Consider the following 15062-nt stretch of genomic DNA (forward strand, 5'->3'; position numbering starts at 1 on the left):
ATGAAATAATTGTTTGGTGCAGCTGGAAACCAAAATAAAAGACAAGGAAGAAAACAAACAACCTTCCTTTTTGTTTGTTTGTTTCTGCAGAATGTTCAGGAGTTCCTACTCGAAGGTCACGGCCCCCCGAAGAGCTACAGGTAGAGTGTGTGTGTGTGTGTGTGTGTGTGTGTGTGTGTGTGTGTGTGTGTTCTTGTAAATATATCCTTGTGAGAACCATTGTAAACGTTTCACCTTGTGGTCAAAGGAGCTTGCAAAGAAAAGCGTCTGGACTTCTTTAAGTTACTTGAAGACGTTTCACCTTCATCCGAGAAGCTTCTTCAGTTCTAAGGTCAAATGGTGGAGAGTCCCAGATTTAAACCTAGTGGGAGTTTCCCCCCACAGAGGGACAAAAGGACCCCCTGATGATCCTCTAATCGCCTGAGCCAAGGTGTGGAACTGGGTGTGGGTCCCAATCAGCCAGAGTTTTGGGTGAGCCCATTGTGAAACCTGGCCCCACCTTATCATGCTGAGGTCAGATGGCCCAGGGTGTGAGTGGGCGTTAAGGCGTCTGGGGAGGATCTCAAAACTGGATTATAGATGGCAGACAGTTGGTGTCGTAAGCCCCGCCTCTGTTCAAAGATGGTCGCTCACAGTGGACATAGATGCTTCTTTCACTCCTCTTTCAAACCATCTGTCCTCTCTGTCCAAAATGTGAACATTGGCATCCTCGAAAGAGTGACCTTTGACCTTTAGATGCAGATGGACAGCTGAGTCTTGTCCTGTGGAGGTGGCTCTTCTGTGTTGTGCCATGCGCTTGTGAAGTGGCTGTTTGGTCTCTCCAATGTAGAGGTCTGGGCATTCCTTGCTGCACTGTACAGCATACACCACATTGTTAAGTCTGTGTTTTGGCGTTTTGTCTTTCGGGTGAACCAGTTTTTGTCTGAGCGTGTTGCTGGGTCTGAAGTACACCGGGATGTCATGCTTGGAGAAAACCCTCCTGAGTTTCTCTGATACACCGGCTACATAGGGGATGACAATGTTGTTGCGTCCTTCTTATCCTCCCTCGCTGGTGTCTGATCTTCTTTTCTGTGCCTCTTTGCTGACTTTAAAAACGCCCATTTAGGATAGCCGCACGTTTTGAGTGCTTCCTTTACATGTGTAAAGGAAGGGCCATCTGACCTCAGGACATCACATGATAAGGTGGGGCCAGGTTTCACAATGAACTCACCCGAAACTCTGGCTGATTGGGACCCACACCCAGTTCCACACCTTGGCTCAGGCGATTAGAGGATCATCAGGGGGTCCTTTTGTCCCTCTGTGGGGGGAAACTCCCACTAGGTTTATATCTGGGACTATTATTATATCTGTTAGTATTCAGTAAATGTACTATAGCAAAAGTACTGCAGTAAACTCTATGGGTGAAAGAGTAGTTAATGTGCAGTACTAACTGTAATGCTGTAAATGTGCAGCAGGTTTGCAGTGACGTGCTGACCAGCACAGAGAGTCAGTGACAACGAGTCAATGGCAATGTGAAGTTAACAGGTGGCGAGCGATTAAGAAGCTGTTGACAGACATATGAGGAGGTGTTAAATAGGTTAGAGGGTTACCTAGGCAACCACATCCTGGAAAGTCCATTAAGGACAAACCATCAGCCACGACCAGCAACCAGCTGATCACTTCCTCTGCTCACCTGGTGTCTCTCATCGGTTATTTTGACATTAGTCGCTGAAACTTATTGACTTTCTGCTGTCATTGGTTGAGATGGGCTTATACAGAGCCTGAGAGTGCATCATCATCATTATTATTATTATTATTATTATTATTATTGTCCTCAGGGTGCCCACAAAGACAGCTGAATCACAAACCTGTGTGTTCGATGATAATTGAGAGCCTGCTGTTCGTTAGCGACGCGGTGGACGTCCTAACGAGTCAATCTGCTCAGTGTGAGCTGGTAAAGCGGTCGCTATAGAAACAAGCAGCCTTCATCTGTATGTTTCATTACTGTGTGTGCGAATTTACATCAGCGTGTGTGTGTGTGTGTGTGTGTGTGTGTGTGTGTGTGTGTGTGTGCGTCCTTACCTGAACAGGGTGGTTCGGTGGAAAGAGAAACTTGAGTTCACCAAGTTTCAAACACACAGCTCAGTTTGACCCATCAGGACAGCTCACGTGTGCGTGCACAGTATATGTAATGATGTGTGTTTACAGGTTACTGTGTGTGTGTGTGTGTGTGTGTGTGAGTGTGTGTGTGTGTGTGTGAATAGACTGTGACTGCGACCCCGACACCTCAGTCTGTCACGTAATGATCCAGCTGAGAGCAGAGCCCATTAGTCCAGGTTACACATTCACACACACACTCTCACACACACAGACACACACTCACACACTCACTCATGCTCACACACACAGACACACACACTCTCACACTCAGCGGTCCAGCTTGACCCACTTCAGTGCAGGTAGGACAGCAGTTACTTCCTGTTAATGGTCGCCCACAGTGAGTGGTGGTGAGATGGCGGCGTTATGAAACGAGGAGCGTGTGTGAGGTCACTCTGTGCTCGTTATCAACAATCATCTGATCAACTTCCACAAAGACACCAACACAGACGAGTAGGTCACACGTTACAGCACTTCCTGATCTAATTTCCTTTCTAACTCTCATCCTTGTTTCCTCTCTCCTTCCTCATATTATCCTTTCCATTCTTTTATCCTTCCTTTTCCTCTACTTTTTTACTTTTTTGTTCTTTCCTTTTTCATCTTGTACGTGTCTTTTCTATTTTAACTCTCCTTCCTCACTTTCTTTCTGCAGATTTCTCCTCCTCTCACTCCTTATTTCCATCCATCAGTCTCCATCTTTCCTTCCTTTACATTTTCCTGTTTCTCTTCCTTTCCTTCCTGTCCATCTTTTCTTTCCTTATTTTCCATTTTCCTTATTTCTGACTTTCCTTAAGTCTTTCATCCGTCATCTGTCTTTCTCATTTTTTTGTTCTCCTTCCATCTTTCCTTCTTTGCTGTCTTCCATCTTTCCTTGTGCCCTTTATTACTGTCATCTTTCCTTTTCTTTTCCTCTCAGCGTTAATTTAACCCCCCAGCTCTTCTTCTTCTTCAGTGTTTATTCGATTTCTCCTGCCTCCTCTCTCTGTTTTCCTCTTATCACCTCCTCATCGTGGTTTCCTCGGCTCCTTCTGGCTGCTTGTGTAACTCTGATCAGTGAATCGGGTCACTCGGTCAGGTTATCAGCTCGGACACCTCCTGCCTGCTTCCTTTTATTTCAGTCCAGGTCAGTGGGACACCTCCACTCGTCTTTCATAACCGTGGGACCCCCCCCCCCACCGGGTCCTGCCTTTCCTTTTATTCACCTGTCTGGTTGTTTCTGGGCCACCAGGCAGCTAAAATGTCAGCCGGCGCCTCCGTGACGGCGATCAGAGACGCAGGCGTGAGGTTTGAGTCAGAAATAAAGGCTCATTGATGCCGACTCGGTGACTTTCTGAATCATGAATATCAGTCTTATTAAGGTCGTTAGTCATCAGCGCCTGACAGAGAGAAATGTCCCTGAGGACGGAGGAGCAGGTTCATACTGGGGGGAGGATGGCGCTGTGAGAGGCAGGAAGTGACCTGCCGGTTTGGTCCACGCAGCGTCTGCAGGGTTTGCACCGATCAACCGACTGGGACCAGAATCAGTCCTGATGTGTCACCACTCGGTCAGCCTCACGTACGTCTGATATTGAGCACAAACACAGCAGTGCAGGTAAAAAGTCACACACTTACAGCTACATGCTAACACGCTGTTAGCGTGGAAGCTCCTCGCTGTCAGTAAAGAGAACATCCGCTAAACGGGAGGAAACGCCATGGAAACGTCCGTAACAACAAACCAGATGAGGCGCTTGAATCACCTTCACACAGCTGACATTCAAAAGAAGCTAATGCTAAAGTAGGGCTGAGCGCCACCTACAAGCTAGTAGCCTCGGTATGAGCAACGAAACAGGGAGGGAGATAAAAAGAGGAAACACGGATGGATGTCCTGCTTTCTGCTGAAATCCTCAATGTGCCAGAAAATAATGAAAATACCTGAAATGTGTTTAATACAAAGTCCGTTGCAGCTTCTTTTGTCTGGTCAGGTCCTCATCATCAGCAATCTCAGGGAGAAAACAACCTGCAGCTTGTGAAGTTCAATCTTTTCTTTTACAATCAAAACTTTTTGCATTGAAGGGAAACTGAGTTTGTTTTTTTCTGTCAGTGAGTTTTCTTAGAAATCCGAGTAAATATCAGAAAAAACCTGAAATAAGCCGGAGAAAAAGAAGAAGGTAGCAGCTGGTTTGTGTTTTAGTCCATGCTGGGACTCTGATCAGCCAATCACACAACCAATCATTTCACCCTCGACTCTCGAGTTTGAAGCCTGAAGCAACACGCAGTGCTCTCAGCGAGGACGACCTGCCGAGGCTTCGTTGTCTGTTTGGGACTCTCTGGGCTTCCTGTCCTGAGGTCTTGTTATGAAAGGATGTCTGTGAGCTCGCAGACGACCTCCACGAAGGTCCTCTCAGACCGAGTTAGTGATCATTGTGTTACTTCACCTCTGACTCGTCCTTGTCTCTGTTTGCAGCTCCGGAGACGTCAAAGTCGGGGCGTCGTCTCAAGGTCTCGCTCCCCGCTACAAGAAAAGCCCGTGGACGGCGGCCACACTCGCCCAGGAGGCGCAGGAGCTCACTCGGACTGTCAGAGCCATCCTGGATGTCGACTGTAAGTGATCTCAGCTCCACGCACGCCGGTCTGCATGTCCTCCTCCTCCTGCACTTCCTGTCTGTGTGCGCCGCCCCGCATGAAGCCGAAACAAACGATCCCGCCGACCCGCCGCTGTGAGCGACTGTCCTCCCTGTTTCAGTGCTGAGCTTCTAGATGACCCGACTGTTGGAGAAGTCGTCGAGATGTCGGCCGGACTTCAGCATCCAGCCGCTCCCCACCGCTCTCTCCCCAACACCTCCTCAGCTCCTGCTGAAGGACTCGCCGTGTCAGAACTCTGCATCTGCACACAGAACAGCAGCTTTATTCCAGCGTGTTAACCTGCGTTCGCTGCAGGACGGGTCAGGTGTTTCACCTGGAAACACGACAGTTTGGTGCAGGTTAACTCACTCGATGAAGGCGTCTGTGAAGCTGAGCGGCTACATGAATGTTTTCACGTTTGATGAGAGAACCAAAACCCGCAGCTCCACATTCACAATGACATGTTGTTAACTGCCTGAAAGTTTTCATATTGTTCATATTCGTAATCAAACTCAGCTTTAAATATCATTACTTTCTTTGTCAAAGTGCTAATTAACTTTATGTTTGTAACCATTTTCAGCCCTCGCTGTTAGCATTAGCTGATAATGTTAGCATTATCAGCTAATTAGTGCTGAGGAACATCCGAATAAAGCCAACATTTAAAGGTCGGCTCTGCGGCGCTTTTTCAGATTCTTCACAAAATTTTAACGCATAAAAAAACGTGAACGTTAATTAGCAGCCGACGCAGGTTCAACGTGACGTCACATTTTAAATATATAGATGTTAATAATCACTGTATGATGATGATGCAAAGTTCATATTGGTCCATCCATTAAATACAGGCGGCATGCAGACACACAGCAGCTTTATTATTGGTCAGTTAGACGTTATTTCTTTCTTGGTTTAAATCCATCTGAGTCTTTCCATCATTTCCTGTTATAATGGCACCAGAACTCACGATTAACCTGATGGGTGGATAAAACATTCATGTAGTCCTTTGACTCCCGCCCTGCCTCTGTCTCAATAAATATCTTTAACAAACAGTGTAAACAATATAAACTTACAGTATCATGAGGTTGCCATGTAGCTGCCGCTCCGCCACGAGCTCACAGCGTAGATTACTTACTGTAGTTTCTGTCTCATTGCTCAGTGTTTAGTGTCTGAGTGGCTGAACGCTCGTGTTTGTGCAGTAGATTAGCCAGCGAGGCATCATCGAACAGTACAGGAGGAGAAACCTGCACGCCGCCCCGCACGCGAACGCCATGTCAGGAAGGACGAAGGCTGCGTTAAAACGGGAACTCTGGGATTAAAGAGGCCTTCAGGGGCTTCGATGGTGTTTGGAGGTTTTGCTGTGTTTTCGGAAGCTGCAGATCCCGCGGCGTTCTCTGGGAAAAGGATCAGCCGCTCTCAACCGTACGGTCGTGGCTTTTCTCTGAACAGCTGGGCTGCGACTGAGATTTTTAAAAAGGAATAATTTTTCATGTGAAATTGTCTGAGACGTAAAGACTGACAGAAGTTTTAGATTAAGGGTAAAAGATGTTTAAAAAATCCCACATTAAAATCTCTGAAACGACCGAACTGTTGTTGAATATTTTGTGCTTCCATTATCTCAAATATTTCCAACAACATTTTAATTCATGTCATTAGCATCACTCAGGCCACCACGCTGACGCAGTAAACCACAGAGGACAGAAAGACCAGAGGAGACTCAAAATGATCACAAATACATAAAAATCAAAGACTAAGAGACTCAAATGACACGAGGGCTTTGATTCAGTGAGTCTATTTGGAGGAAACACAGAACACACTCTGTCAGGTAACTCTCCAAGCGTCCTTGAATGCACCACCAGGAAGTGTTTGTCACGGGAACAAGGATGTAGTTCCCACGGGTGTTTCCAGGTGATACTCGCCGAGAAGGAAGGAGAAGCCTCAGGTACGCTGTGGTGCCGAGGAGAACGACAGGTATTCAGGAAATACACGAGGTGAGAAACTGGAGTGGGTGGAGTGGGTGGGTTTTTAAAGCGTTTCCAGCAAACACACCGAGCTGTGAGATTCACACAGCTCTGTAACTGCCCAAAACAAACGAACAGTTCAGGGAAAGCACTCAGGTATTTCCAGAAAATACACAAGCCTATGTTTAGTTGTACAGTTCTTAACCCCAGCAAATACACAGAGCCAGGACACAGCTCAGTAGGAGGATTAAATTCTGGTAGTTCAGAGAAAAGCAAGGTGTGAATACCGTTTCCAGCAAATACACAGAGCCATGGGACAATTAAACTCCTGAATGGCCAATCCCGAGCTCCCAGAGGTTCCTTATTTCCTCCAGCAGCCACAACAAAGCAGGTCGGGCTCTGATTGCCTTCCTGGACCTAACAGACCGGGGCGGGGCCACTGGGGGCCATCCATGATTAATGAGCCCAGCACAATGCAAAGTGTGAGAAGTGGATAGTTCTGTCTTTGCTTTAAGAAGCACTTCAGAAACAGGACGAGGTTCAGTTTGCTGTGAGATCTGTAGCTCTGACTTTGGAGGTTTTCATTTTATTGTTCAGACCTTTCGTTCAATTAAATGTTTGTTGCACCAAATCACAACAACAGTCGCCTCAGAGCGCTTTATAGACCCCACGATAATAGAGAAAAACCCAACAATCATATGACCCCTATGAGCAGCACTTTGGCGACAGTGGGAAGGAAAAACTCCCTTTTAACAGGAAGAAACCTCCAGCTGAACCAGGCTCAGGGAGGGGCGGGGCCATCTGCTGTGATTGGTTGGGGTGAGAGAAGGAAGACAGGATACAGACATGCTGTGGAGGCTTGGAGTGAGCTGAACATTTGTTTTGGTGTCTGTGAGCATTTTTTAGTTACTGCTCTGTGTTTGTGCTGGTCGTTGGCTACGCAGGAATCTGTGCAACAAACCACGAGCAGGAGAGCGCTGCTGTCTGTGCAGCTTAGCAGCCGATTGGTGGAAAAGTGGGCGCAGCAGGAGAAGCACAAACAGCTGCAGCCTCTTTGCTTTCAGGAACAAGAGATTATTTCAAGGAAAACGACCATCTCTCTAAATTAATCTAAACATCACGTAAACCAGCACAGACGAACTCATCTTCAGTTGTGCGCTCCTAAAATCAGAATGTCGTGGCTCTTTAACTGCTCCACAGATAAGCATCTATAATTACAGTAAAACCAGTAAAAACTCTGTTCTGAAAGCAAAAATGAATAAAAACACATTTTGTGTCAATTCACAGAAAATATCTTTTAAATGTGGAGCTGCTGAAAAAAACAGAAAACCCCCAAAACTTTATACTTTGTGCTCGTCTCAGAGGCAGCGGCAGCTACAACCGTTAACTAGAACTTACTTCTTGCTGCTTTGACTGAGATTTATATATGTGATGGAGTCCTTCTTTGGGCTCTGTGTATTTGCTGGAGAAAGCTGTTTGGCTTCAGCAGGTCTGTGACACAGTCACCTAATTTCCCTCCGTCAGCGCGTGGGCGCCGTTACATAATTAACAGCCACGGCTCAGGACACAGACGTCCTGTTAGAGATAATCAGCAGAGAAAGTAGGTCAGTCTGATCCGGAGCTTCATCACGCTCACCTGTAGCTCATCTTCATCACACCGCTGGTTGCCTGGAAACCTGCTCGGCTTTAAAATCAGACCGCTGGCTCTCGTTCAGTTTTATTGCTCCAGAGGATCTGACCGCCGGAGACAAACCGCAGGCCTTCAGGATCAGATCTCACACACACACTCGTTTTCATGCATTTGTGGGGACATAATGCTTTCCCGAGCCGCTTACACTAACCCTCGCCCTCGCCCTAACCATAACCCCTAACCCTCGCCCTAACCCTCGCCCTAACCATAACCCAGCTGCAACCCTGCCACTAAAACTGTGAGTCTCAAACATGCCTGCATTTGGTCCCTATAAGTGTAGCGGCGTCCACGCTCCCTGCCTGAGACACAATCAGCTCGTCGGCTTCATTCCTCGTTTGTGACGACTCACACTGTTACCATGACAACAATGCCTCCTATGGCTTACTCTCGTGTTCATTCAGCTCTCCTCCCAAAATGCATCTGTGTGAAGTTACTGTGTGTCTGACCAAGTCTCGGCCTGCACGGCCTCAGCTTCCTGTCTGTGTGACGTCATCCTCACAGGCGCTCACACAGGTGGGATCAGGAGGACGTTCAATAAATCCCAGATCGGATACGCCATGAAGGTACACGGGAAGCTTTTTATAGACGTTACTCCTGAACTGGAGCAGGAAAGATCTGCAGCTGGTCATTCCTTACTTCATCTTCGGCTCGTGTGATTGGTCAGCTGCAGAAGATGTTGGCGTGTATGTATCTGTCCAAAGCTTCAGAAGTGTAGCGTTAGAGATCCGTCATGCACTCAGAGGGCAATGCGCTGTAGCTTTAAACCTCGTCATCATTAAAGACTGGATGGTTAACCGTGGCGATGGTGTCCAGCACATGGACCCAGCGTAGTCTGAACGACCCTGCTGAACTGTGGACGTTAAAGATGAATAACCTCACCAGCAGCATGGCTCAGTGAAAGGGAACTGTTCCCACGGAGAGTGTAATGAATGATCATTTTCACTTCCAGGGTTCCTGCAGGTCTTCCTGTGGTGTATAATCTCTTTTCGGGCCTCAACAAACACCAAAGTTTTAACTGTTTGATGTCTTTTAACCATTTTATCCCCAATCTTCAAGTCACCCAAAGTTCAAGAAACATAAGGCTAAAACCGCTTCCACACACGTCTGTCTCCTCCTTCTCGTGGTCAGACTTTCCACGTTGACTTTGTCTCAGAGTTCAGCGGGACTTTGATCCCGTCAGACTTTCCAAACCGGCTCCAGGAAGCCTCGATGCTTCATATTGGCAGAGGAAGGGCGTGATGGAGCAGCAGCAGAGCAGAGACAGAGACACAAAGATGTGGGAGCAGGTCCTCCGTCCATCCCAAAATGCTTTAGACGGGAATTCTGTGTTTTCAGTGGACGAGTCAAGAGCGCGCTCCCAGTTTTTAAAAATCTTTTTAGTTTTTGTTCTTAAACGTAAGGCTTTAGCTTTGACGAACTTCATGATTGCACCGAGTTCCCACCGCAACCCACATGGATGCGCATGCTCTGAGTCAGCTGCACGCACTCGGCTGCATGATAAAAACATGATTATCTCCTCCTGCAGCAGTCATGCGCTCTCACTTCCTGTCTGCGTGTTTTTACTGAGGTCGTGTGGAGGTCGAGCACAAAAACATGGAACTGCAGAGCATTTGTTTCCAGGAGCTGCTCGGTCCCTCGTCGATGTTGCCCCTCCTGCCTCCCGTCTCACGGGCCTCCCTGCAGCGCTCAGGCCGCCGGGGTGAAACCACAGGTCAGGTGTCTCTGTTCCGGCGTCTCCGTGCACACGCGTGCAGATTATTGTGTGATGCAGAGGAAGCACAGAGGCAGAAACAGGCTGACACAGCTCTGTGGGAACGTTTTATTACATCCAGTAACGACACCTGTGTCCTCTAATTCGTGTCTGTGAGACGGACGAGGGAAAATGTGCGTTTGTTTTATATGAAACACTAACACGGACATTCTGTTTATTATGGGATGCTGCAGCCCGACGCTTGTGGTGACCGCAGGCTGTAAGACAAGTGTTTCCCCATCAGCATTTTCAAGCTCGTCCTCTGGGGTTGGGAGGATTATCCTGCAAATGTCGTCTTTCAGCGCGTTCCTGTGTAGTCGTAATAGTGCTCGTTCATACCTGAGGTAACGGCGTCATACAGACGAGACTCCACCCTCGTTTACACAGACGTCGCACACACGGGACTAATCGATGGTGGTTAAGGTTAGCGTTTGGGCCAGAGAATTGTAGCCTGTTTGCACATGGTGCTGTGGACAGGGGCAAGCACTGCCTGCTAGCTGCAGTGTGTGAAGCATCTTTTACTATCCAATTATTTAAACAGGCACATTGTTCTGAAAGGAGGAAAATTGTCTTCCATCTGAAGGCCACCAGATGGCGATAGCTATGGTTGATCCTGTAAGATGGAGTGAGTGAAGCCTGAGTCACACAGGTCTAGAGACCGGTCTGCAACCGTCTAGTGACCTCCGGTCATGGGAGAAAAATCTGTATTTCCTGGCTGATTGCGAGTGGTTGCTGGAGGTTGATGGCAGTTGGTGGGAAAATTATTGCTCGAGTCTCACAGGTCTGCAGATTGATCAGGGAGCTCCTGGCGACCACTGATATTCCCCAACTGATTGGCAACAACTTCCATGTGATTGCATTGATTGCTAGCATGCTGCTCCAGTCACAGCTTGAATGGAAGAGATGAACTTAAACACCAATCAGCTGCAGTGAAGCTGTGAAAAGTTCTAATTGGTAAGTAATTAACCAATGAGAAACATCTTCGTGGTCACGTCCAGGTTTTAGAAACCAAGGTGACGACGATTGTGGAAATGTTCATCTGAGAACAGACTCGGACATGACGAGTGTTGCATCTGTCTCTGAGGACTGACTCATGTTAGCCTCCAGTGGACATTAGAGGAACTGCAGGTTTTGGCATTTCTACATTGTCATCATTTATTTATTTATTGAGAGGTTACTGCTGAATCAATAACCAGCGCTTGTGCACATTAGTGAGGATGAGAAGATAGATGGAGTAATAATATATCTGCACAGGTACGATTACAGTCACTTTATCCTCCAGCTGGCTGAACAGAATATTGCAAATGTAGCAAATAGTGAAAAAGAGAGACACGTATTGAGGACGGATAGCCGGATATGGACAGAAGGAGGACAGGGGATTGCCGGTAAGCCAGCCACATCAGTAATACGTGAATCACCACAGACCCTCCACTCTGAACGAGACGTCACAGACCCTCCACTCTGAACGAGACGCCACAGACCCTCTGAACGAGACGTCACAGACCCTCCACTCTGAACGAGACGTCACAGACCCTCCACTCTGAACGAGACACCACAGACCCTCTGAACGAGACGTCACAGACCCTCCACTCTGAACGAGATGCCACAGACCCTCCACTCTGAACGAGACGCCACAGACCCTCTGAACGAGACGCCACAGACCCTCCACTCTGAACGAGACGTCACAGACCCTCCACTCTGAACGAGACGCCACAGACCCTCCACTCTGAACGAGACGTCACAGACCCTCTGAACGAGACGTCACAGACCCTCTGAACGAGACGTCACAGACCCTCCACTCTGAACGAGACGTCACAGACCCTCCACTCTGAACGAGACGCCACAGACCCTCTGAACGAGACGTCACAGACCCTCCACTCTGAACGAGATGCCACAGACCCTCCACTCTGAACGAGACGCCACAGACTCTCTGAACGAGACGTCACAGACCCTCCACTCTGAACGAGATGCTACAGACCCTCCACTCTGAACGAGACGTCACAGACCCTCCACTCTGAACGAGACGTCACAGACCCTCCACTCTGAACGAGATGCTACAGACCCTCCACTCTGAACGAGACGTCACAGACCCTCCACTCTGAACGAGATGCTACAGACCCTCCACTCTGAACGAGACGCCACAGACCCTCTGAACGAGACGCCACAGACCCTCCACTCTGAACGAGACGTCACAGACCCTCCACTCTGAACGAGACGTCACAGACCCTCTGAACGAGACGTCACAGACCCTCCACTCTGAACGAGATGCCACAGACCCTCCACTCTGAACGACACGTCACAGACCCTCCACTCTGAACGAGACGCCACAGACCCTCTGAACGAGACGTCACAGACCCTCCACTCTGAACGAGACGTCACAGACCCTCTGAACGAGACGTCACAGACCCTCCACTCTGAACGAGACGTCACAGACCCTCCACTCTGAACGAGACGTCACAGACCCTCCACTCTGAACGAGACGTCACAGACCCTCTGAACGAGACGTCACAGACCCTCCACTCTGAACGAGATGCCACAGACCCTCCACTCTGAACGAGACGTCACAGACCCTCCACTCTGAACGAGACGTCACAGACCCTCTGAACGAGACGTCACAGACCCTCCACTCTGAACGAGATGCCACAGACCCTCTGAACGAGACGTCACAGACCCTCCACTCTGAACGAGACGCCACAGACCCTCCACTCTGAACGAGACGTCACAGACCCTCCACTCTGAACGAGACGTCACAGACCCTCCACTCTGAGAGAGACGCCACAGACCCGCTGAACGAGACGCCACAGACCCTCTGAACGAGACGTCACAGACCCTCCACTCTGAACGAGACGTCACAGACCCTCCACTCTGAACGAGATGCCACAGACCCTCCACTCTGAACGAGACGCCACAGACCCTCTGAACGAGACGTCACAGACCCTCCACTCTGAACGAGATGCCACAGACCCTCCACTCTGAACGAGACGTCACAGACCCTCCACTCTGAGAGAGACGCCACAGACCCTCTGAACGAGACGCCACAGACCCTCTGAACGAGACGTCACAGACCCTCCACTCTGAACGAGATGCCACAGACCCTCCACTCTGAACGAGACGCCACAGACCCTCTGAACGAGACGTCACAGACCCTCCACTCTGAACGAGATGCCACAGACCCTCCACTCTGAACGAGACGTCACAGACCCTCCACTCTGAGAGAGACGCCACAGACCCTCTGAACGAGACGCCACAGACCCTCCACTCTGAACGAGATGCCACAGACCCTCCACTCTGAACGAGACGTCACAGACCCTCCACTCTGAACGAGACGTCACAGACCCTCCACTCTGAACGAGATGCCACAGACCCTCCACTCTGAACGAGACGTCACAGACCCTTCACTCTGAACGAGACGCCACAGACCCTCCACTCTGAACGAGACGTCACAGACCCTCCACTCTGAACGAGACGCCACAGACCCTCCACTCTGAACGAGACGCCACAGACCCTCCACTCTGAACGAGACGCCACAGACCCTCTGAACGAGACGTCACAGACCCTCCACTCTGAACGAGACGTCACAGACCCTCCACTCTGAACGAGACGCCACAGACCCTCCACTCTGAACGAGACGTCACAGACCCTTCACTCTGAACGAGACGCCACAGACCCTCCACTCTGAACGAGATGCCACAGACCCTCCACTCTGAACGAGACGCCACAGACCCTCTGAACGAGACGTCACAGACCCTCCACTCTGAACGAGATGCCACAGACCCTCCACTCTGAACGAGACGTCACAGACCCTCCACTCTGAGAGAGATGCCACAGACCCTCTGAACGAGACGCCACAGACCCTCCACTCTGAACGAGATGCCACAGACCCTCCACTCTGAACGAGACGTCACAGACCCTCTGAACGAGACGTCACAGACCCTCCACTCTGAACGAGACGCCACAGACCCTCCACTCTGAACGAGACGCCACAGACCCTCCACTCTGAACGGGACGCCACAGACCCTCCACTCTGAACGAGACGCCACAGACCCTCCACTCTGAACGAGACGTCACAGACCCTCCACTCTGAACGAGACGCCACAGACCCTCCACTCTGAACGAGACGTCACAGACCCTCCACTCTGAACGAGACGCCACAGACCCTCCACTCTGAACGAGACGTCACAGACCCTCCACTCTGAACGAGACGCCACAGACCCTCTGAACGAGACGTCACAGACCCTCTGAACGAGACATCACAGACCCTCTGAACGAGACGTCACAGACCCTCCACTCTGAACGAGACGCCACAGACCCTCCACTCTGAACGAGACGCCACAGACCCTCCACTCTGAACGAGACGCCACAGACCCTCTGAACGAGACGTCACAGACCCTCCACTCTGAACGAGACGCCACAGACCCTCCGCTCTGAACGAGACGCCACAGACCCTCCGCTCTGAACGAGACGCCACAGACCCTCCACTCTGAACGAGACGTCACAGACCCTCTGAACGAGACGTCACAGACCCTCCACTCTGAACGAGACGCCACAGACCCTCCACTCTGAACGAGACGCCACAGACCCTCCGCTCTGAACGAGAGTGTGTGTCAGTTTCTGCTCTGATGTCCTCTGGGCAGCATTTGAAACGGCTGGGAGGAAGCTTACACTGCAGACGGAGGGAAATACTACATCAAGTAAGAGTGTTTTCACACCTTCATGGGCTGAATAACCTCATACAGGGATCGTATTGTTGGGCTCGTAATTACACGTTCAAATATTCAAATATCGCATTATGTCCAAAACTATATGCAGGGCTATAACGCTGGACGATAACGATGGATCTGCTGTAAGCCTCTTTCCGATGGGATTAACAGAACGAGAAGAGGCGCCGGATAAAGATTCCCCACTGAAAATCCAGCCGTCCACCTCTGGATTT

At 49.6% G+C, this 15062-nt stretch overlaps 1 protein-coding gene and 1 long non-coding RNA gene across 3 annotated transcripts in view; one reads left to right on the forward strand and one right to left on the reverse strand.

Annotated features, from left to right (window-relative positions):
* Nucleotides 1-6315, forward strand: part of stxbp4 (syntaxin binding protein 4) — a 70177-nt gene extending 63862 nt beyond the window's left edge. For both annotated transcript variants that reach the window (XM_085171116.1, XM_085171117.1), the window contains exons 19-21: nucleotides 91-140; nucleotides 4580-4716; nucleotides 4859-6315. In XM_085171116.1, the coding sequence (XP_085027242.1) occupies nucleotides 91-140; nucleotides 4580-4716; nucleotides 4859-4872 (201 nt within the window). In that variant the 3' untranslated portion in view covers nucleotides 4873-6315. The remainder of the gene's footprint in view (nucleotides 1-90; nucleotides 141-4579; nucleotides 4717-4858) is intronic.
* The window catches only part of LOC146512000 (uncharacterized), a 192860-nt gene that overhangs the window by 163873 nt on the left and 13925 nt on the right, over nucleotides 1-15062 (reverse strand). The gene's annotated exons all lie outside the window — the stretch shown is intronic.

This window comes from Neolamprologus multifasciatus, chromosome 8 (assembly GCF_963576455.1).
Source record: "Neolamprologus multifasciatus chromosome 8, fNeoMul1.2, whole genome shotgun sequence".
NCBI classification, from domain to species: domain Eukaryota; kingdom Metazoa; phylum Chordata; class Actinopteri; order Cichliformes; family Cichlidae; genus Neolamprologus; species Neolamprologus multifasciatus.